This window comes from Lagenorhynchus albirostris, chromosome 9, assembly GCF_949774975.1.
Source record: "Lagenorhynchus albirostris chromosome 9, mLagAlb1.1, whole genome shotgun sequence".
In the NCBI taxonomy this organism is placed as follows: domain Eukaryota; kingdom Metazoa; phylum Chordata; class Mammalia; order Artiodactyla; family Delphinidae; genus Lagenorhynchus; species Lagenorhynchus albirostris.
This window is the reverse complement of record NC_083103.1, coordinates 42,663,059-42,686,751: the sequence shown is the minus strand read 5'-3', so window position 1 is coordinate 42,686,751 and position 23,693 is coordinate 42,663,059. Positions and strand designations below refer to the sequence as shown.

Genomic DNA, 23,693 nt, shown 5'->3' with positions numbered 1-23,693 from the left:
TCCTTGCCTTCCATGATATCACTGGACCAAGTACATGTCTCTTTTCGATTTCTCTGCCTCTTCTGCTGATTCCTTTTCTTCTGTTCTGTCAGTTCTTGGCAGTGCCCTGTTTCTTTTACACTTCTTGCCTGGATGTCATTCATTGCTCTCAGGGTTTGGTTACCAGCAGCAGGCTCTAGACTACTGGACCCGTGTCTCCTGCTCAGCCTGAATCTCTTAATCTCCATCCCTGCACATCCACCTACGGTTCCACGTGGACATCCTTTTGTGTTCTCAAATGAAAATACCCCAAATGAGACCTATTGGCTCCTTTGCTCCAGTCTTCTGATTTTCCCATATTCTTTGTTTTCTAAGTTGTTACTACCATCTTGGAGCTAAAAATATCAGCTGCAGGGGCCTCCCTGGTGGCACAGTGGTTGGGAGTCCGCCTGCTGATGCAGGGGACACGGGTTCGTGCCCCGGTCCGGGAAGATCCCACGTGCCGCGGAGCGGCTGGGCCCGTGAGCCATGGCCACTGAGCCTGCGCGTCCGGAGCCTGTGCTCCGCAACGGGAGAGGCCACCACAGTGAGAGGCCCGCTTCCCATCCACACCAGATATGTCAAGAAGACCTGGCAGCTCTTCATTTGATTCCATCTCCTCTCCTGCTCTCTTCAGGTTTACTCCCCAAATTCAGGCCTTCATCACCTCTCTCACCTGAACTGTTGCCCATCTCCCTGCCTCCAATTAGCCCCGTCAGTCTAGTTTGCGTCCCATAGCTAGATTTCTTATCTTCATTCCATGGCTAGATTTAGCTTTTCAAAGCCCAGGTAGGATGTTCAAGCATTCTCTTCCTTGAGCACATCTGATGGCCCTTTGCATTGTCTGCAGGATGCAGTCTAGACTCTTGGCATGGCTGTCTCACTATAGCCAACTTAGCTCATCTTCTGCTGTTCCTCTAGCTACTCACTTCATAAACCAAGCTAAATAAATACTCCCAGTTGCTCATTCACGCTGAAGGGTCTGTAATTAAATTGTACAGAAAGGTCAGTCAAAATTCATATAATGGGGATGGTTGTTTCTCAGTAAGGGTCTTTCTCTCTCCACTTTTACTTATATTCTTAATCATGACATGTAAGAGCATCTGTTGGCCCTTGATGCCTGGGGTCTAGGGTTCAGTGATGTCATTGTGTCTCTCCTTGTGCTCTTCATGTAACTTGGGGATGCTGGCTATGTTAATAGGTACACCAGCTCTCTGCATGTCTCCTTTCAGGGAGAGAACGGCCCCATTCACACCAGAAACCTCATTTTCCTCAGAGGTAGAAAAATGAGACACAGGCTTCATATTAAGGGAATTTATACATACATGATGGCTCCCTGTATGTGATTTCATGACTGGAATGGAATTAGATATGCAGTGGCTTTCAGAGTTCTGTAGACATTTGATTGTTCCCCCTGGATAGTAACTTTATGGTTTTTACAAGGGGAGTCATACTGGAAATTTACCCTCTTTGTCTTTCAACTGATTTGTCCCCAGGCCAGACCTGTCTGAAAATTGAAATGGTAAACCTTTTCTCTTTTCAGGTTATCGGTCGGAGCTGTCAGGAATTTGTTACTGTCTGCTAAAGCCTTTTAGCATGATAACATGCTAAAGGCAGCACTCGTGTGGGAAGTTACACTATTATATGGATGCAGAGAGGGACTTAAAACTAGATTATTCCTGTGTGAAAGGGGGTGGGGGGCAAGCGAACAGAATTAAAAAGGAAAACCCTTAAAAACATAAAACCCCTGTAGATCTGCCTTTTCTTCCTACCTGCATCTCTTGTATGCCACAGGGTAGATTGTAAGCTCTGTGGGTGCAGAAAAGCTGCCTTTTGTCCTCCTTTGATACTCTCAGCTATCTGCACCCAAGTCATGCCCGTAAGGTACGGTGGTAGTCAGAAGCCGTTGGCTTTAGAGAGTGTCTCTGTCCTCTTAGCACAGCCCTTGAGGTGGCTGGGACGGATGCTGGTTAAGAAGTGTGTTCCCTACGTGAGCGCACAGACTGGGCTTATTCTCCTTGAACATTTTTCTCCCGGGAGAACTCTGTGCTGAATGCTGGTTTTGCCTTGTTCTTGGAGGGTTGGTTTAGAATTCTCTTGTGCTTTTCCAAGAATCCCTCCATACCTCCACTTCCTCTGCCACTGCTCGCATAGTAGCCCTTCTTGGATTTACTGGGAAGTATGCCATCTTCCTTTGGTTTGGACCTTGGAGACTCAGCTCTTTCAGTGTTCAGAGGGAAATGGAAGGTGGAGGATCAAAGGACACCAGTGCTTTCTGGTGTTCTCTGACTGCCTGTGTTTGGAAGGAATGTAAAAGCAGTGAGATCTCATCATTATTGTGATATTACAGCATTATAAAGTATTAGACCTTTGGGGAAACTGAGGCATAAAAAGGTTAATAAGTGTCCCCTAAAGTCAGTGACTAGTTGATGGCAGAGTTCTGAAGTCTGCACCACACTTCCCTGTTCATATGGAAGGTTCTGGAAAGGTCTCCTTTGAAAATGTATCATGACATCATGAAGTATAAGCTTCAAGGTTATGTATGTTAAAGAAATGCAGTCAGTTTTCCTCAGATGCCCATTACTGGTGAGCAAGCTGATCCTATCCTCAAATGATTTCTACAGACTAATGTTAATCATGGGAGCCTATTATAATGATATGTAACTTGTCGTAACACATTATAATAGTACAGCAAATATATTTAACTCATGGAACATTCTCAGGGGGCTCTTAACTCCCTTTAAAATCATGCTCCAGGCCTCTGTCATAGCAAGATGGAGCTGCAGAGTTCTGTCTGTGAAGCTGCCACACCACTTTGACCAAGCCAGTGTTATGAGAATCCCTTTTCAAAACCCCTGCACTGTTTTTCCAGGCTTAAAAGTATGTTTGGTTTTGTCAGCACCTGGAAACGGGAAGTTGAGATTTGAGGAGAAACCTTTGGCGTTTATGCACTAAGCTTGCTGGAGAGTTGGAGTCTCTGTTTCCATGGAAACTGCACTGCTGCCTCATTTATTAATGGAGGCTTGGTGAACTTCCAGAGGTACTCCTGCCCTGTCCTGTAAATTCATTCTAGAGAAATGCAGGTTGACTTTTCAAACATGTCTCTGTCATTTCTCAGGCATTGCCCCCTGGATCCTCATGAGCTCCAGAAAATTGCCTGTATGCTGTTTCAGAACCACCAATTTTTCTCTGGCAAGTGCGTGTGAAGGCTGTTTCCTCTCTTTCATGCTTAAATCATGTTTATGCCTGCCTGCCTTGTCCAATAAGTGAATTTTTTATTATTCCGCCTTTAAGAATTATGGATTTAAAATAAGGGAATGGAAAAATTAAGTAATCAAATGCATTGAAAACCTTGATACTAACTTTAAGGGAGTTATACGTCTCTAACTTTTGAACTTCTAAACTTGGTTTTTTATCCAAAATGGATGGTTTGCTTCTTTCCACTCCAGAAAGACACTTTCAGAAAATGGCTCAGACAAATGTTTTTAAAGTAAGTCTTCATTTCACTAAACTAACTCTCCCCTGCCAGGTATATTAACAGTATTGGAAGCTGCCTCTAGAAAAAAAATTTTTTTTCCATCTAATTGTTTATCTGGAGGATGCAAATAGTAGTTTTAAGCCTTTAAATCATCCATCATGCCTGGCAGCCTCTATTATCTCATTGCTGAGTTGGAGCCAAGTGAGACTTTCTCTGTCTTAGGAAGGAGGTGCCTAGATCTGGCTCTGCCAAATCTGTGCTCTCAGGGGGTCCGAGCCCTGCTCTAAGGGAAGGCAACTTAGGCAGACCCACAGGTCCCCTAGGATGGAGAAAGATCATGGGTCCCCATTTTCTGATGTCGCGTTAACGTAGAGACTAACTTGCTGTTCAGAGTAGAAGTGATGGGACTTGTTCCCTTGGTCCTTCTAGTGTCTCTGAATTACTGTTAGTTTTTAAATGCATTTTTGTGGCTGTAATAAAACACTGTTTATAGTCAGCTACAAAGTAAGTAATTACAGTGCAGCAAATGAAATTCAATATAGCTTTGCCGTGGTTTTTTGAATTTTAATCAAACCAGACTTAGAGTAAATTATAAAATCCCGTTGCTTTTGTTGTGATAAGTGACATTGACAAAATATTAATCTAATGGATTGTTATTCACAGAAGCTAAATGTCTTCTCTAGTCTGCAGGCTTTGGATGTTTGCTTTTTGTTTTAATTTCCAGTGTATGCTTTAAAAAATCCAGAGAAAAGAATAAAGTTTTAAAACCACATGAAATAAAAACTCTATGGAATATTCCATTGTTGATATCTTGCCAGTCACAATTGCACATCTCATTTATGGCACTGAAAACTTTTTTTTTTTTTTTTAGACCAGATGTCTCTGTGGTCACTTTTTTTGGTATCGTTAAAACTGGAGCTGGGATAAAAAACCAACTGTTGACTACGAAGTCTAATATTAAAGGAATAATCGGCCCATGTTCCTATTAGATCATTTCCCTTTTATTTTACTTTGTAAATTACCTTGTGCTGTTGCTTAAAAATGGCATTTTGTTGGTTGTGTATCCCTTTTGTAGCTAAATTATCTGAGTTATTTTCTTTGGAGATTCTTCTAACTTCAATTTATATAATAATCTATAAAGTATATATATGCATATATATGTATATATTGCGTGTATTAAGAATTCAAAAGTTAATTTTTCTTTCTGTCAGTTTATTTGTTGCTTCCTTCCACCATGGCTCAATGCCTTTCTTTGTTTTAACATTTTGATGTTAAAAATGAATGTAAAGAATTTAATTTCCAGGTCTTCACATTAGTCCTGCAAGAGTTTTTTAATAATACGAATTTCAGTCCAAGGGTAAAATCTTTACATGTTGTTTGTCTCCTTTTACTCTTCAGAGCTGACCCAGAATCCAAAGGTTGGAGTGAAATTAATTTCTCCCCATAGCTTTTCCTTCAAGGTATTGTAGAAATCCTCCTTTTGAAAAGTGGAGCCAGTTACTCGTGTGTGTGTGTGTGTGTGTGTGTGTGTGTGTGTGTGTGTGTGTGTGTGTGTGTGTGTGAGAGAGAGAGAGAGAGAGAGAGAGAGAGAGGAGGGCAGTGGTAAAAATCACATTATTTAGTCAGTTTCCAAGTATGATTGTTGCCTGTATTTTTATCCGGGGATTAAATTGTTGCCACCACCATCACCGTCAGCTCGTGGGGGGCAAGGGTAGGGAAGGTGCGAGACAGTTGGTTGTAGACACCCAGACATGACAGCAGAATAATCTCTGCAACAATATGGCAGTGGAGCATTTGCTGACTTCAGAGCGCCAGATCAACCCCAGTATTTTTTCAGGGATGCTAAACCTCTTGTAACTGCTAAATTGGATTTGTCACTGAATGAAGTATCAGCTGCTGTTGAACAAGGCCATAAAAGCCAGCCGGCTGGCCCTTTGTAGGCAGGGCTTACCCAACGATTGATATGTTTTAGCACTTTTGGGATTATTGTGATTAAGAGGAAACCATCCTGAATGAGAGAGAAAAGGGGGTAAGGACGCCCAGCTCACAGCTGTGAGCAGCCTGTGTTTGCTGCTGAGGAAGTCACCATTACGGCTTTCTCTGGGGTCCTACCCTGATTGACGGGTATGAAATCTTTATATGAGGAAGCGGTGTCCTTATTTCCTCTAGTTGCAACTCTCCCTGCAGGGCAGTAGGCACGTGGAATGTTGTGGACTTGAGCATTCCGAATGCCTTTCAAGTGCTCAGGCACGCATGCGTGCACATGCCCACAGTGGCTAAACGCGTTAGTCCACACACACAAGTTAATTGAGTTAACGTGTGGGGATTTTGGTAGCAACAATAGAGTGTCCTCTTTTATTTCCCAGACTCAAAGCCCTGTAACATGCGTTAAATAGATACCTCCGCGTAGTTTGCGTCTGAGTCGCTTGTGTGTGTGATGGCTGAATGGAGACTCCACAGCCCTTGGGTCTGTAAACTCGGGGCACCTGGCTGAGGGTTTATTAAGTACGAGAACCTTACCGTCTTTTTAGAACAGGCTCGTTTTCAAGAACCACCTGCTCCTGGGAGTGGGCGAGGTTTTGCATGGCTCTTGCACCGGCCCAAGGCAAGCTTTTCCCAAGAGGCAGCTTGTTGAGTAGGCTGGAGTTTGAAGCTGCCCACTACTTGCAGATGCACATGGAATGAGTCGCCTCTCTGGACATCCCAGGAGGCTGTGCCTGGTTCATGCTCAGAGTTTGCTCAGCATACCGCACAGGAAAGAGGCCGGCTTGCCAGGTCCTGCAGAGCGTCTCTCCAAGCCTGTGAAAAGCACGAATCATCCAGCAGCAGAGCATGCTTACAGCTGGCCCTTTGCTAGCTTTGATCTGCGAATCAGGCTGCACCATGAATGCCCTTATTGTCATGTTATGTGTACACAGTGTGTGAATTATTGAAAATAGGGAGGCCTGAGCCTCATCTGGTAGAGATTACAGTGCAGGCATGCTGGGCGAAGGTCTGTAATTGAAAATCCCCAGATGCTGTTTATTTGGCCTTTGTCACATGACCTGCTGCAGGAAGATTGTCTGAACAAAATGTTGCCTGCATGAAGAGTGGAGCCCGCCCTCCCCCTCGTCCAGAGCCTCCCCAGGCTCAGTCTGTACACAGCTTAAACACCTGCCCAAAGGATTTTTAAAGGCTTAAAATAGATTCGCTCATAGCATTTAAATAGAGGGCATCTTGCTTGTTGGTTTAAACTGCTTAAGCGGTTGTTGACTTGTGGAACCTTCTATCCACCAAGGGTTTGCTGAATAATTTCACTCTGAGATATCTTTGCAAAGCAGCCTTCAGGGCTGGAGTCAAGAGTAGTTTGGGCTCTGCCTTTTCTTACAAAATCAAACTTGTGTGTGGTGAACGAACTTGCAGATGAAGCCACGTCGACTGTCCGTATTCCCTGTCTTTAAAAAATATCATGGCTACCCAGGATACAGCCCGGAGTGAGCTGGTTTGTTTCCATTTTATCTAGTTTTTTGTAACTTATTCTAGCCGTTTCTTAGAAAATTTGTTTTTCTCAGTTAAATACTGAGTGTTCTCCTCTGTGAGGGTGGTGAATTGAGGCAGGATGATAAATCTTAAAGATCACAAGAATTAAAAACAGAGTGGCTTTAGCAAGCTAATTTTGAAGAGGCAAAGGCTCTAAGTTTTCCGGGTCCTGTCCACTAGGGAATGGAGCAGTCACTCGGTGTCCTTTTTTGCCCCCTGTATCTCAGTTATGATCACGTGTGCCTTGTCCGTTTCTTGGAGCTTGTGAGGAGGAGAGGTGTCTTGGGGTGCATGGGTATCTCAGCAGCTCACAAGCGCTCAGCTGGGCTGTGAGTTCCTCGAACTCTTGTGTTCTTCTTTATATCCCAGTCCTGCCAGCACAGTGCTTTTTCTGTCCTTCCTGTTCCTTTTCCCTCCCTGTCTTCCTGCCTCTTCAAAGAAAACATTGTCACCACCTCCTGTGTGCCATGATGTCACCTCTTCAAATATTTTTTTCTTCCAAGAAGTGGCTAAAAGCAGCAGCAGTGCTATCATTAAGTAGCAAGCTCTGAGTACAATGCCAGGAGTTAGAGGCCGGGGGATACTGTGGGAAACAGGACGTGGGCCTTGCTTTAAAGAAGCTCCCAATTTGTCAAAAAAATAAAAAAAAAAGGAGCAAAAACTTGCACAGGAAGAGTGCATGGCAAGCACTATGCTAGTTTGCATGGAGGTTGCTGAGCTGAAGAGGCAGAACAAACTGTCAGGGAGCTGGGGAGTGCCTTTGGAACCGGGTCTTGACAACTCAGAAGTAAGTGTTCAGCAGATTGGGACAGGACCGAGGGGCGAGGGCAGGTCATCTACACAAAGGGAATAGCACCCAACGGACACAATAGCTCTGTAGAGCGAGGCAGGAGAAAGGGCAAAAAGTGGGCTTGTATGTGTAACAGTTATGTTTTTTACAGAGAATATATTGCATATTACCTGAGTAATTAGAAATTTAAAAGGGGAATAAAAATGGGTTAACTCTCCTGAATGTAAAACTCAACCAAAAGAGCTAATAATCTCTTTGTTTTGCTTGATCACTAGCTAAAATGAAAGCCCATTTCATAGGCCACTGCTTTCTCGTTGATGATATTGTTGCCTTTGGATACTCCTGATTTTGAGAGCAGTCTAATGCGTCCAGTGCAGTTGGGTAAATGACAGAGAACGTGGCAACCACAGGAGGAAACATTTCTGGACTTTTCTCAAACTGTTCTTCAGTATGTTTCCTCTCCTCCTAAATATTCTGCCTTTTATTACAGACGTGTGGCTTCTTGCCTCAATTCTCCTAAAATCTAAACTCCTTGGGGCCAGAGAACATGTTATTATTCCAGTGTGTATCTCCTCCAGTGCCTAGTGCAATGCCTTTTACATAGAAGATACTTAACAGATATTACTGAACAGGGGACGGGGACTGCATTGTGGCCAGATTATGATGGCCTTGAAGGCATGAAGAGGTGAGGTTTTATCTTGTATTATAGGTGGTGAATGGACTTTTAAAATGGTATATTACAGTTCCATCCACTTTGTGGTTGGGTTGGGCCCCCTTTAAGATTTTGTTTTGGTTAAGCACTTAGTAATGATCTTGTGAGACGTTAACTTATTATAGAGGCTATTTTCAGAGCAATTGGTCTGATGTTAAGCATAATGATCTTGGAAGACAAAGCTGGGTTCAAATCCCAATTCCACCACTTAACTGGTTTGGGAACTTGGGCAAGTTTCTTGTTTGAACCTCAGGTTCAGCATTTATAAAATGGGAATAAGGTGGGAATGAAGGTTAAATGTATTCATGTATAAGCACAGTGCTTTGAATAGTGCTGACACAGTAGGTATTCACACAGTAGGTATTGTCTAGCTTTCTTTTATCTCACTTCGTCCCTACCTGTCATCCAATATTATTTCATTTAGCTTAACCCCCCAAGTTTCAGTCTCTTGGGTTTGAGTGCATTTTTTAAAATGTTGTTCTTTATGTTATGGTTTCCATATTATTTTTAAAAGAATTACTAAGTGCCTAGACATTTAGAATTCTTTTTATCGAATACTATGTTTTCTGAGCAGCAAGTAATCCTATGTGAGTGTCATTTGGATTTTAATGCTTGCATAACTCACCTTTGTATAGCTACTGCTATATAACTTCAGAAGTTGATGCTTAATTCTTCTAATGATAGTTGTGTTTTTACACTGACAACTAAATTCTGGAAATCCAGTGGGAGACATGCTGTTTATTTTCTTTTTTCCTTTAGAATAATTTTTATTAAATCATAAACGTGCAACAGCTTCTTAACTCTACACACCCACAAAAATTTTTTTAAAGGAATAACATTATGTCTTATTCCACCATGATTCTGGCTAATAGCCTCCATAACCAGGGCTACCTAGAAAATTGCCACCTCTAGGTCCTCCTCCATAGCCATGATAGCTACCCCTGAATCCAGGACCACTTCCATATCCATCAGATCCTCTCTAAAGCTCCTTCCTGGTCCTGCTCCAAAATTTCCACCACTACCATGAGAATATACAAAACCAAAGTGGCCTCCTCTTCCACTTCTAGAACGTTGGACTTCTTGCATTTTAGGTTGAGACAGGGCCTTTCTTACTTCTGCATGATGACCGTTGATGACATGGTTGGGACATTTAATGCAATGCCTGCAGTCTATTCATAGAGGTAATTTTACAATCTGCCACAAATTATAATTTTGGCCTCATTTAGCCCTTAGCAAAAACCTAATTCTTGCTATTTTATTCAAGGAAGAATCTATTCTAAATTAAAAGATTATTGTAGCAACTACGTAACTTGCATGATGCCCTCTTAATATTCAGATATCACAATAAAGGGCTCTTTTTACTTAGAAACAGGTTTTATGGCCATATCATTTGGATGATTTAGGGTAATGAATGCAAAGATTTTGAGGATATTTTCAGTGTAGCATGGAAAAGGTGTTCCATTTCTATAGCATTAAAAGTAGAAACATTGTAGGTTTATACTAGATGCCATGTGGTATGGTATCCTGGACAGAAACCATGTATGTCAGTTCAAGTAATGAAAAAGAGGTCCAGAGAAGTGAAGCAAGTTTCCCATGTTCACACAGCTAATAAGTACATGTTCAAATTTCCCAGAGAAGATCTAGGCAATGATACATCTGAATCCAAAAAAAAAAAGTTTGCAGCAATGCCACTATTAAAGAATCTCCATTAAAGACCAGCAGTTTTTAGCACTTCAGATGTGTGGATTTCACACTTCTCTAAGGCCAAATAATTAATAAATAAACAGAGTGTTCTTACCAAAGTTTTTCATTAACAGGACTCTCCTGGGTTAATGTTGGATTACCTTTTTTTTGGACCAGGTCCATATTACTGTGGCATGTGGAGGTCATCAGGGGGAGAGAGGGGTGAGGAGGAAAAGAGCATGTGTTGGTCACACTTGAGCCAAGCTAAGAGCTCAGGACGAGAGTCTGGAGAATTGTGCCGCCTCTCACTAAAATAGTTGTAACTGTAAAAGGGCCTACAGATTTCAGATGGTATTGACAATGCTGTTATCCAATTTAGGTACTCTTCTTTTAGATCTTTTTTTTTCTGATTTTCTTCATATGGAAGAGGAGAGCTCATTCATTCTTTTTTTTTTTTTTTTCCCTTTAATGGAAAACATTTACTGAGCACCTACTTAATAGGCACTAGATCTGGAGTCAGAACCAGATGGGTTCTGTCCATAGAGCAGTCACTATTCTAAGAGGGGACTGGATAGTCCTGTAGGTAAGTAATGGCAGTGTAGCAGCAGCCGGGCTATCTTATCTGCTCAGTACATGAGCATACGAAGGAGAAACGACTAGCTCAGTTTGGAAAGCTCCCAGATGTCAAGGAGGAAATGCTTCAGTTGGTGCTTACAGGGAAAAATAGGAGTTTTGCTGGGAAAGGAGAAGAAGAACATTTAAGGACAGATGGTTACACAAAGGCATAGAGGTGTGGAAAAGCATAGTGATGGCTAGGGGAACTCTATGAAGCTACTATAGCAGTACAGGAATGGGCTGTTAGCCTTAGGTAACAAGCTAAGGAGTGTGTGTCTTTCTTATAATGGATGGGGACCTGTTGATGTAGGAAAGCAACGTAATCAGATGTGGGCATGAAAGAGAAGGTGAATGCCCACAAGATGAATGGCAGGAACTGTCAGGACTGAACACTCTCCTGAGAGCCTCTGGGTAGGGGGTCTACTTAGGTTGCCACTGGGGTCAACAAGGTTAGAGTCTGTTAACATCCTGTACACACCTTGAGTGTGTGGGACACAAAAATGCTGAAGATATAGAACCTACCTTTCAGGAGCTTATGGTCTTTTACACAGGGAACTCTTACTAGAGCCAGAATGTGGGCAGTGCCCTGACCCATGAAGTAAAGTACTTTGGGCCCAGGGCAGCATGGGAATCTGTGCTACTTCCCAGTCAGAGTCAAGCCATCTCCCTTCACCCCACTTGTATATACAAGGCAGTTTTCTTTTTTTTTAATATATAAATTTATTTATGTATTTACTTTTGGCTGTGTTGGGTCTTTGTTGCTGCGCGCGGGCTTTCTCTAGCTGCGGCGAGCGGGGGCCATTCTTCGTTGCAGTGCGCGGGCTTCTCATTGCGGTGGCTTCTCTTTGTTGTGGAGCACAGGCTCTAGGCGCGCAGGCTTCAGTAGTTCTGGCACGTGGGCTCAGTAGTTGTGGCTCACGGGCTTAGTTGCTCCGCGGCATGTGGGATCTTCCCAGACCAGGGATTGAACCCGTGTCCCCTGCATTGGCAGGCAAATTCTTAATCACTGCGCCACCAGGGAAGTCCCAGGCAGCTTGTTTTTAACTCACAGTGTCTTTGGTTTCAGTTTGCTCTGTAGTATTGTGGTCTTTCCCAGCCACTGGTCTGTGAGGTGAGCTCCAGGTACCTGGCTCCCTGGCTCACTCCTCTTCACACACTCCAAGCCTAGTGCATATTTCAGGCCTTTCATGGAGGTTTTGTGAAGGAAAGAGTATCTGAGCTGGACCTGGAAGGCTTTTGATTGGTGGTCTTAAGGTGTATGGTACTTGTGAGCAAAATCTTAGAATGGCAGGATGGTTCAGGGAACTGAAAGCTAGGTGTGCATTTTGATGGCAGTAAAATGGATTAAGGTGATGGTGGTGTGTCATGAAAAAAAAGTTAGGGCCAGACAGTGGGACCCTACTGAATACTATACTAAAGGAGTTTGACCTTTAGACTATAGGCAGAAGGTCTTGAAGCAGTAGAGTGGCTGTGTTTCAAGTAGCTGTATATAGGATGGATTAGAAAGAACAACTAGAGGCATAACGTAATTAAGCCTAGGTAGAGTATTACAAAGGTGATTGTAGGGCTTCCCTGGTGGTGCAATGGTTAAGAATCTGCCTGCCAATGCAGGGGACACGGGTTCGAGCCCTGCTCTGGGAAGATCCCACATGCCTGCAGAGCAACTAAGCCCGTGCGCCACAACTACTGAGCCTCTGTTCTAGAACCCATGAGCCACAACTACTGAAGCCTGTGCACCTAGAACCTGTGATCTGCAACAAGAGAAGCCACCGCAATGAGAAGCCCACGCACTGCAACGAAGAGTAGCCCCCGCTCACCACAACTAGAGAAAGCCTGCACGCAGCGACAAAGACCCAACCCAGCCAAAAATAAAATAAATAAAGTAAATAATTTTTTTAAAAAAAGGTGATTGTGTAGCATCTCTTTATTGCTTCGTAAAGAATGAGCCATTAGAAAAATTTTCTTCATTTATATTTATTTTCCTTCTGGAAATAAACACAACAAAAAGAATTCAACATGGAGGGATTGTTTGTATTCAATCCATAACATTAGACATTTTTACTTGCTCGTCTCTCTCCTGGACCCTTGCAGTCTTATGCAAATGTGTAGTTTGTTAGCTAAGATGAAGTGTTTTATGGAGCCATCACTTGATAATGTTATCAGCTGCCGTTGACTGATGGGAACTCGGAGAAGGTGGGACTTGGGTTATTGCCAGGCGTTTTGAAGGGATTCAAGGAATAAGTTCTGACCAACCAGGGTTAACACAGCCTTTGTCTGTGTATTCTTCCTTCTAAAGCTGTTCCTTGTAAGCCTCTGGGTGAGTGTAGACAGAGGATATTTATTTTAGAGACTTGCCAGTGTTCACCTCCTGAAGGCCACCAGTTCATTTTGTAAGACTTTAGATGGGGAACATGCAGTACCAGCCCCTGGCAATGCAGAATGGGCTGCCTGGCCCATTCTGGTGATTTTCCATGTTGGTTGGTGCTGATTTTTGGTCAATGATTTATATTGGGGATTAACTGAGACACTGGTGTCCAAACTTCCTCATTGGCAACAACACTCTGTGACCATTTCAAATGCTCTTTCGTGCGCCTTCCTTTACCCCCAATCTAAGCCTTGTACCCCTCCCCCAGTCTGGTTCTCCATCCCTCTCATTCAGTTATTCGTTCCATCAGTGTATACTTTCTGAGGACCTGCTGTATTCTTGGCACCGGGGGCACAGCGATGAGCGAAAACACAAGGTCTCTGCTCCTCTGGAAATTCCTGTCTTTAGTGGGGGAGGCAGGTGTTCATCATGCAGTCATTGAGATAAATGGAACTTGTCAGCTCTGATGCGTGCCATGATTGAGAGGCGTGGAGAGGGGTAGGGTGACTTGAGTCCGTTCTCACGGGTGAGAGTCCTTCACAGATGTAAGCTCCCTGAAGGCAGAGATGGCATCTCTTTACCCCCAGAATCCTAGCATGTTGCTTGTGCCCTGTAGGTACGGTGGGTGACTGGCCAGCTTTGGTAGACCTCCTTTCTTTCCCAGTGTTGCTGGGGTGATGAAGCAGTGTGTGAGAAATGGCTAATTATTAACTCCTCACAGGTCAGTGAATGGTCTCTACTGCCTCCTCTGGCAGTATCCATAGATACAGACGCCCCAGGTCTTCAGCAGGACAGATTCATCCAACATCCCCGTTCTGTAGACCTCTCCCTAGCAGCTGACAATTGGTTCCTGCAGTGTACCCACACCTGTGCTTTTTGTTTGTTGGCTTTCATATTCTAAGATACTTTTTCCTTTACATGAACCTCAGGTCATACAGAGAGGTCCAGAGCTAGAAAGTATTTTAACACCATCTCGTAGAATCTTACCCAAGAAAAGTCCGTTGTAAATAGCTCTCTCATTGGGCATTGCTGCTGGTGTTGGAGGACAGAATCATGCCTTGTGGTGTTGTCACCTCGTAGAAGACATCTTTCTTTGCTTCTTCTCACTGGGTCATCTTTTTCCAGTTTATGCTGATGATTCAGTGTCAAACTGGATTGTAGGGACATAGGAGCCTCTTTTCTGCTCCTGATGACAATTCATTCCATAAACATTGAGCTGATTGGGAAGGGGAGGCAGAGAAAAGATGAATGTTATTGGCTCCTTTTTTTGTTTTTGGCCTCAAGGCGTGGCTTGTGGGATCTTAGTTCCCCGACCAGGGACTGAACCCCGGGCCCTTGGCAGTGAAAACCCAGAGTCCTAACCACTGGACCACCAGGGAGTTCCCTCATTGGTTGTTGTTCTTAAAGACTTTATGCTCTGTTTGGAGCCATGACGTGTGCTGAAACAATCAAATACAAGGCAGAAAATATACGAGCCAGCAGTAAAGAGGCCAAGGTCAAGGGCTGTGGATGTTTAGGGAGAGGGGACCTGACCTCTCCCAGCTGGAAAGCTCATGAAGGACAAGGCATTTGAGAGGTGGGCAGAATCCAGACATGCAGCACTGGGCAAGGAGATGCAGGCCATGAAAGCAATTGTGTGTTCAGGTACAGAGCTCAGGCAGCTCAGGGTCTTAACAAGAAACAGCCTAATAGTGCCCTTGGGCCAAGTTAAGGCTTGTGAGGGGGTGTGGAAGACCATATGGCTACAACCATAGCATCAGTGCCTGTTTCATACAGCTTTGTTCTAGCAGTCAGAAGAAGCTTGAGTTTTCCATCTGATTCTCGTTCTTTTAACATGGGAAAAACCTGTGGGGGAATCCTCCCATGTCCGCCCCAGCAAAGAGAGGGCTAACAGAGGTTTCCTTAGAGTACACTAAAGCCCCTTCCCCAGGCCAGAGTATGTGTTGGCCTTCAGACCGGCTGCAGCCAGGGAAGAGGTTCCATTCGTTACTTCTTCCTTTGTGGCTCCCTGACTCCATTCAATTACAAAGTGGCTCTTACACTGTTAAAGCCGAGTGTCTCTGGGCTACAATTTGTAGCCACAGACCCTGCATTTGCTGTGCCTCAAACATGACCCTGAGGCCACATCCCATTACACACAAGCCCACAACAACGTTAACCAGTCTTCTCTCTGGGTAAGGCAAGCACAGCGCAAACTCCCTTATTGTTGGAATCTCTCTCTCTCTCTCTATTGCCCCTTTAGCGGAAATTTCACAGCAATCTGGGAGGCTGGAAAAGCCAATGATGGGCTCACTTTCAACTGTGTTATGTCACTTAGGAGAAAGGAAAAAGAAAATAAAAACTGGATCGTAGCACTTAGTGAGGATCACAGTATAAAAGCGACAGGTCAGGCTGTTTGCCTTTGCTGCTGCCTCTTGCCTGTGGGAAAAGCAAAGGCAACTGCAGCTGCTGCATCTCAGATTTAAAGAAGTGATAGGGTGTGCATTTCTAAAGGACATTCTGTGCTGCAGAGAAGCTGTAGTATAATGACACTTAGTGGTGAAGTGTGACATTGCCACTCAGCTCTATAAGCTATTACAGGTATTTATAGAGAAGAATGAAGGAGATGATTCATGGATGCTGTGAATGTAGAACCTGGAGATTCCTGGGCTCAGAAAGAGAAAGTGTGCAGTGGTCAAGGGAGCTTGAGGGTCAGCATGCCTGGTTTTTAGGAGCCCCAGTTTCCTCTGTATATATATTTTAAAATGCTGCTTCCTCTGTCTAAAAGGGTCTTCAGCATACCCCCTCCATTCTGCCTATCAAAATCAGTCTTATCACTGTAGTTAATGATATGCACACTGAAGGATGCAGATATGTTATCATGCCTGCCACTCATTTTGAAATGCAACAACAACAAAATAAGATGGCTCGGTGGACGGGTAGAAGAGTGGATAGATGGAGTGACATGTGATAAAGCGAATAAAGAAAAAGTGAAGGTAGGATCTGGGTGGTAGGTATATCGTGTATATAGCGTTCACTTTGTATGTTGGAAATCTTTTATAATGTTGGAGAAAATGTAATCTGTCTTTAAAGCCTAGCTTATATTCCAGTACTTTGGGGAAGGCTTTCTAGATTTCTGGAATTATTTGTGGCTGATTACCCACATATGTTACTAGAACCTCTTTCAGTTGCTGTCTGACACGTAGAGCTGATTTCCTCTATCTTAGCCCTTGTTTTGGACAGTGAACTCCTTGTGGGCAGCAGGCTAGGCTGTCTTTATATCCCTGATACACCAGACAGGCATCATGTAAGGCACAGGGAGAGATGGTACTCACATAACTGTAGGAATAGTTTAGGAATGTCATGATTAACTTTAAAGTTAACTTAGTTGAAAGTAACTTTTGTAATGTAAGGTTTACTGGATCAAGCACCACTATATGTGTACATGTGTATTTTTTTTTGGAAGCAAGAGTTAGAGAAATGAGGGTTAACATTTCTAATAACCAGCATTCTTCATGGCTGTGAAACAGAACTGTGTTGTATGGACCAGAGCCCCACTGCCAGTTACATCAGTGATGTTTGGTGTCCCTGAGTTCCCTGTCCTTGATTGGAGAATTCTGTACCTTAGTACCATGATTCAAATCCAAGGCTTTGAACTGTATGAATCCAACCTGTTTGGAGGGCCATGCTATAGAAATATAAATAGGGCTCAGAAAGTCCTATCAGGGTTGCTAATAAGAATTCATTCAGAACCTAGTAAAATAAGTACAACCCCAAGCACCCAAAAAGATACTCCAAAATCATTTGGAATGACATACTTGTTTCCTTAAAGGGTGAGCATATTATAATTCTGGGAAGATTTAGAATTGAATGTAGAAGTTTTTAATATAATCAGAGCCATAGTGTTAATACTTTTTATTTAAAGGATTTGTGCATGTGAGTACTTCAGTATGCATATTTAAAATAATTTGGCGCACATAACAGGTTAGCCTGTATTTCCAATTTAAAATATGCAATAAAGTAACAGACTTAGACTTGATTTTAGGGAGGGTTGAAGTCTTAACTAGATTTCTAAGCAATATTGGGGCACTTAAGAGAATTTATTAGGTTTCTAAGAGTTGTTTAAGGGGAGATTTTGTAAGTTAAATCAATTCTAATATTTAAAAGAATTAAATAAATTATAGATTATAAATAACATAGTTTAAATGTTTGAAGGAGTTTAACTAGGTTTGTAAAATGGACCAAACATTAATCCGATGGCCCTTTGAAAGTGATTATAAAAATTATAGGATCTGTAAGTTGAACTGAAAACTTAAAAGATGAGCTAGGGCATTTAAGGTTTTTAAAAAAATAACTAAACAAATGAAATAAACATTTCTAAAGCCAGGTAAACCTGACTAATGTTTTCTGTGCACAAAACCACCCTTATCGTCATTTAAAAAATTCACAAAAAATGAAGTGATTAACAGTCTGCTCTGAGTTCACGGTAGATGCTTAGTGTTAGTGGAATTTGAATTTATAATTTGAATCAGCAATATTCCTTATGGCAGGGCAAGAAGGAACACATAGCAGCTTCAAGTTAATTACTCTTCGTGGCTTGAAACATGGTATGAAAGAAAGAACACGGGCTTTTTTTTTTTTTTTTTTTTTAGAACACAGGCTTTTAAAAGAAAGGTAATCTTGCTCATGTAAAGAACCAGGGACGTGAGAGTCATGACCAGCTTTCCATGAAATGATGTAGCATAGCGCTCAGCACATAGTAGATGCTCAGTGAGGTCTTCTTGTAGAAGTAGTGGTCTTTAGAAGCATTTTAATCAAATTATGAGTTGACATTGTTTATGCCACTGCATAAACCACAGGGGGCACCGTCAAACGTGGCTGTCCTAGGTACTGATCTCATTCATTCAACCAAATGCCATAAGAAATTAAAAACTGGTGATATAGGTTGTATGCCACTTGTATCAAGCTATTCTGTCTGCTTTCCTAGAAAATAAGCAAATGGGGGGGCAGGAGACGTTTTTCCCATCTGGACAAGGTTCAGATGAAATTGCATGTAATTCAGAGCCCTAGATTTATTTCGTCCTGGCCACTCAGCTCTGAACAGGGTGCACAGTGAGGCCCTGAGCTGGAGGATGCTTGGCTCCGCTGCAGACATTGTCATTTAGGTCTGGCTTCTGGTAATTAGGCACTCCTAGCTGGGCTCTGCTGTCAGCCAGCCTTTGAAACAAATTGCAAAATCTGTACAACCATCTGAGAGATGGAGAAGTAGACCCGATGACACTACAGGGGATATTGGTAGTTCTCAAAAGTTGAAAGAGAATGCTTTGAGAAGCAGTCCTCAAAACTGAATTTAGAGGTCCTTTTCCTATGGTTAAAGGGTAAGTTCAGTCACAGAATCAGGATCTGAGATTCAAAGACTGGAATGACAGGCTTAATCTAATAAGATGAAGTACGATAGAAATACACACAGCATTTTGTATTTGGATCTGAAAATCCCAACTACACATGAAAAGACTGGGAACAGGGGTAGGGATATATCTGAGAATTAGGCCATATGAAAAAGGCCTAAGAGTTCAAATTGACATCAGTTGACGGTTTATTGTGATTCCCCCCAAATCTAGTGCAGTGTTAGGCTGCATTAACAGAGGTGGAGTATTTAGGACCAGGGAGGTGACTACAGTTCTGGGCTCCAGGCTATGAAAGGAAACTAGACAAAGGATGGTCACAGGATGGATATGGGAGTGTTCCAAAGCTTATCACAGATAACAAAGGAACAGGAAAGGTTTAGCCTGGATACAACCGCAGGAGGACCTGAAAGCTGTCAGTAATATCTGAAAGGCAGTCATGTGCATTAAGAACTAGCCTTGTTCTTATTAAGGGGAACAAAAAGAATCTGGGGATGAAAGTTACAGGAAGCCTCAAATAAGAAGGGTCTTTTAATTCTTCAGTATATTTTAAGATAGCATGGGCTACTTCCTTAATTCTAGAAGTGCTGGCTTACATAAGGACTTAGACTTTTAGGGGTAGGAAAGGATGACTCAGAAGTACTTCCCAGTCCCAAGATTCCATGATTCCCTTGCCTTCCAGTGACGACCATATCCTGCACGGTCCTAACACGGGCAGGTGGAGAACAGAGCCATAATTACAGGAATGTTCTAGGCAGCGATGGGAGAGGTTTTAGAATTCTCAGGCAAGATTCCCATAAAGACACTGTCACCAGGGCCGCCAGTTCTTTACTCTGCTGGGGAGGTCTGGGGCTTGTGGTACTCTCTGTCACCAGAGGCTGTGTTAGTTCCTCATTTCTTCTTTCTGTGTGCCCAGCAGTGTGCTGCGTGCTGGGAAGACCTTGGGGAAGAAGACAAAATCTCTTGCTGTCTTCAGCTATGCAGTATGTGTGGGGAATAAGACAGCAAACACAAATTAGACCACTAGATGATACCGTGATGATTATAGTGGCAGTTTGGACCCACGTGTCCCGTATGAGTGCATTTATATTTCATATAGTATTAGTAATATATTTCCCCACTTGGCTTTGGGGGTGTAGTTTCCCATTATATTATAGTTCAGGTCGTCTCTTTGAGATTTCTCAGTCTCTTGGAGTGGGGACCAGAGGTATTTGTTTATACTTTAAGGTGTTTTCTTTCCCCCAGAGGTAATAAAGCTTGGAAAAGGTTGAGTCTGGTTTTTTTTTGGCGCTGACAGTTTTGTGTATAGTTTGTTACTGGCACAGTGACTACATTTAGGGGTGTGTCTGTCTTCATACTGTAGCTTCTTTTCGTTGTGTTTCCGTGGCCAGAGCAGTTCATCCTCTCATGGCTCTTATGACTCTAACTGGAGTTAACTCTGAGTAGAAACCTGGGTGAGAAGGAATATGAAAAATAAGACTGGAACAGAACCAGGTCTGTATACTCCCACACTAATCCTTTTATTTGTTTTTTATACAAGCGACCATCCGTTTAGGGACAAGCATGCAAACACAAAGGCACATTTTTAAAAGGCACATTTCTCTCCTCCATTGCTGACTGTAGTTCATAATTAAATTCCCTTCGTCCTAATTTCTCCTAGGAAATATTGTTTGCAAACGATTGTCCTTTTTATTTTTCTAGCATTAATAAACTTACAGTTGCAACAACAACTCCTGATTCTGAATTCTATTCTTAGCTTTTCAGAGGCTCCCCCCCGCTCCCCCACCCCACCCCAAAGTAACCTACTTTATTGTAAATTCTTCTTTCTTTCAGGTAGGAATGAATTGATAGCCAGATACATCAAACTCAGGACAGGGAAGACGAGGACCAGAAAGCAGGTAAAACAACCGACCTGGAAATTGTGCATGTTAGTGAATGGCCCAAGGAGGCATTTTGGCTGCAGTGGCTGTCTGTGCTTTGGCTCCTAGGAGCCCCCAATTGGAGTTCCCTGTAAGGACGTCAGTGTTGTAGGTGTTTGAAATTGGCTCAGTTTTCACTGTTCATCATTTCAGTGACCTTTTATTATGTGGTCTCTGGAGTTCCTTCTATACACATATGGGAAAGTTTCACCGCTAAGGACAGTGTATGAACTGTTCCTGTACTGTATTGTAAAACTTAAATTTCTTTCCGAAACTGTGCATCTGCAAACATTGCAAAAGCCGCAGGTGCAGGTATACTTTGCAAGTCATGAAATTTTGAGATTTTGCGCATTGTAAAATCCTGGAACAATTACATATTAGTCATCATTTCAATGAAAAAGTAACACCAGCAGCCATGAGTATTGGCTGGATTATAAGGATGAATGATGTGCGTCCAGGGAACTGTTGCTCCTTAAGCTATGGCTTTTTGTCAGTAGCTGCTGTGACTGAAATGAAGTTACAATACCTTTGTGCAGAGCAGGGTCAGGAATTTTCCTCTGCCCTCTGTCAGCGTACTGGCGCTCTTCGTTCCTTCTGATGTAAAGCAGCCCAAATCTCTGACCCAGTTCAGAACTGGAACGGATGAGAAATTAGTGTTTAACAAAAAACAGAAAAAGAAAGAAATGGAAGGGGGGAAAACCATCAAACCAACCTCATGGGTGAGTTGTTAACAGAAAAAAATATATATGTATATTTTAATGTTGACCTATGCTGACTGAAATGGCATGAATTTTAAAAACTATAATCAAACCAAAAGGCGAGCTCAACTGTGGTCTCGTTAAACCTGAGCAGCAGATTCCAGTCCTCTGCTCAGTGATGAGTTGTTTTCCTGAGTGTTTATGACGGGGAGAGCTTTCCCCAGGAACGCTCCTGTGCCCCAGCCGGGAGCCCACTGCTGAGTCAGCACAGAGGCAGGTGGCCTCCTGCCCGTGCTCAGAGGCAGGGCATTGTCTGTTCGGTGGATATTCCCCCCACTGTGGCCCTCAGCAAGTCAGAGAATCACATCAGAACAAAATGCTGGTGAAAACAAGTGAAAGCAGGAGCAGGATGGAGAGGTGAAGAGGATGGGGGAGAGTTCCTGCTTCTCCGTACTTAAAAAAAAAAAAATTGCAGAAGCAAATTGAAACTCGAAGACAAAGTTAGAGATGAGAGGTTCATTTGTTATCATAAATCCTGTTTTTAGGGTGGCTAGCGTGTTTGAAATCAAGTAATGGCCTCACAGTTGCTGAACTTCTAAATGAGAGGTTCTAAATTTCTGAAACAGACACATCTTAATTCCCAGCATACTGAAGGTGCTGGACCTGGGCTGTCTGCCGGTCTGTGAGCTCTGGTCATGTGCCCAACCCCTTCACTGGGGGGACACTTCTAAATTTAACCAAGTCCCGCTGAAAGAGATGCAAATTTGTTTACCCCGTGGAATCATTGTGTTTCAGAAGCCGGGCTTGGCTTGCTTTCCACACCCCGGCATCCCGGGGATGTTTTTAGGCGGCAGTTGGTGATACCTCTCCAATGTGAATTTGTTGTTCAGCAAATCCGTGTGGTTTTTCAACCCAGATTTTTAACAGGATGGCTGGCTGGCTGTATTCACACTTTTCGCTCTGTAATAATATGCAAATCCACTTGGCGCCCAGTCAATACCCAAAAGAGTGGAAGGATTAAAGATATTTATAAGGGGGGAAAAAAAAGCTCTGCTAACTGGGTCTTTCCATTTCTCTTTGAGATCTAATTTACATGTCAGTATTATTTTAACATTTGCTACAGAATCCAGAGCTCTTAATGAGATCAGAATACAACCTACAGCTTCAGCTTTTTGATTCTGCGGAATGTGCTAATTTATGGATAGTCTCTTCTAAATTGAGAAAAAGGGATTTTCCCTCCTGATACTGAGAAGCTATAAATATTTTCATTTACCTCTACTCCCACCTTTTTAATTTTATAAAGAAAACAACCCCACTCTCCCCCTCTCATCCCGTGCCCATGATTTCTCCTGGGTGAGAAAACTAAGATTAGTTTCAACTTTCATCCTGACTCCAGTCACTGCAGTGATGACCCAGTCTGAAAAGCTTAGAGCAGCGCTGGGGGCTTGGTGTCTGGCTGGGACTGTGTATTCCTAACTGCAGAGCTTTGTTGAGATGCAAATAACCTTCCCCACCCCCCCACCCCGAAACCCTCCCAAGGAGTAGCGATTTTATATTTGATTTCCTTTTTTTGTTTTGTTTTGTTTTGTTTTGTTTCCCCTCATAAACCCGAACAATGTAGGTGTCTAGTCATATACAGGTCTTAGCAAGAAAGAAAGTTCGAGAAATTCAAGCCGCCATTAAGGTACGTCTGGCTTGCCCAGTTGTAGGGGGCTTTTCATCTCCATGGTTACAGGCTTTTCCTTTGTTTTCCTCCCTTCCCCTACCCTGCAGGTGTCTAGTCACATTCAGGTTCTTGCCAGAAGGAAATCTCGTGATTTTCATTCCAAGCTAAAGGTATGCGCTTTCCTGCTTTTTGGCTTGTGGTTGCTATGCATCTCACTTCCTGTTTTCCATGGTGACTGGTGAATGCCTGGTGCTGGGATTCTGGTAACCTAGTTTCCTCGCATGTGAGAGCTGTTTACATTTCTTTGTGTCTAATCTCTCTGTTTCTGTACTAGCCTCACATTAAGCTCAGAGAGAGCGAGAGAGAGTGTGTGTGTGTGTGTTGTGTGTGTGTGTGTGTGTGTGTGTGTGTCCCTAATAACAATGCAAATGCAGCAGAGAGCTGGTCTTGATAACTTTTCAGCACAGAAACATGATTTTTTTTTACTCTTCAAATAACCACCAAGCAACCCTGAGCTAGGAGAGGGAAAAAAAGTCAAAGAGATGCAAAGTTGGTATAGAAATTATAAATGAATCATTTCCAAGTGGCCATCATGAAATTACTTTGAAAAAAATTTAGAAATTATTTTAATTTGTGCTTTTGATGTATTTTCAGTACTTATGAAAAATACATCTTCTTCATGTAATTTTTCATGAGTTCTTCCAACAGAGAGTATTTTCTGCCAGATTTCTTCCACATTGCTTAATGTTTTTTAAGTGTGTGGCTTTGTTAATTAAAAAAGAAATTGGAGGTGAGGGCTTAAAAAAAAGATAGGTCTTAGAGATGGGAAAGCTCTTGATCAAATCC

The 23,693-nt window shown here is 42.8% G+C and overlaps 1 protein-coding gene across 9 annotated transcripts in view; it reads left to right on the top strand.

Moving 5' to 3' along the window:
* The window catches only part of TEAD1 (TEA domain transcription factor 1), a 260,521-nt gene that overhangs the window by 165,481 nt on the left and 71,347 nt on the right, over nt 1-23,693 (top strand). For 5 of the 9 annotated variants that reach the window (XM_060159637.1, XM_060159634.1, XM_060159638.1 and 2 more), the window contains 3 exons: nt 20,398-20,462; nt 22,803-22,865; nt 22,955-23,017. In XM_060159637.1, coding sequence (XP_060015620.1) covers nt 20,398-20,462; nt 22,803-22,865; nt 22,955-23,017 — 191 coding nt within the window. Of the gene's footprint in view, nt 1-20,397; nt 20,463-22,802; nt 23,018-23,693 lie in introns of all 9 variants that reach the window. The other 4 variants (XM_060159643.1, XM_060159642.1, XM_060159636.1 and 1 more) reach the window with 3 other exon arrangements.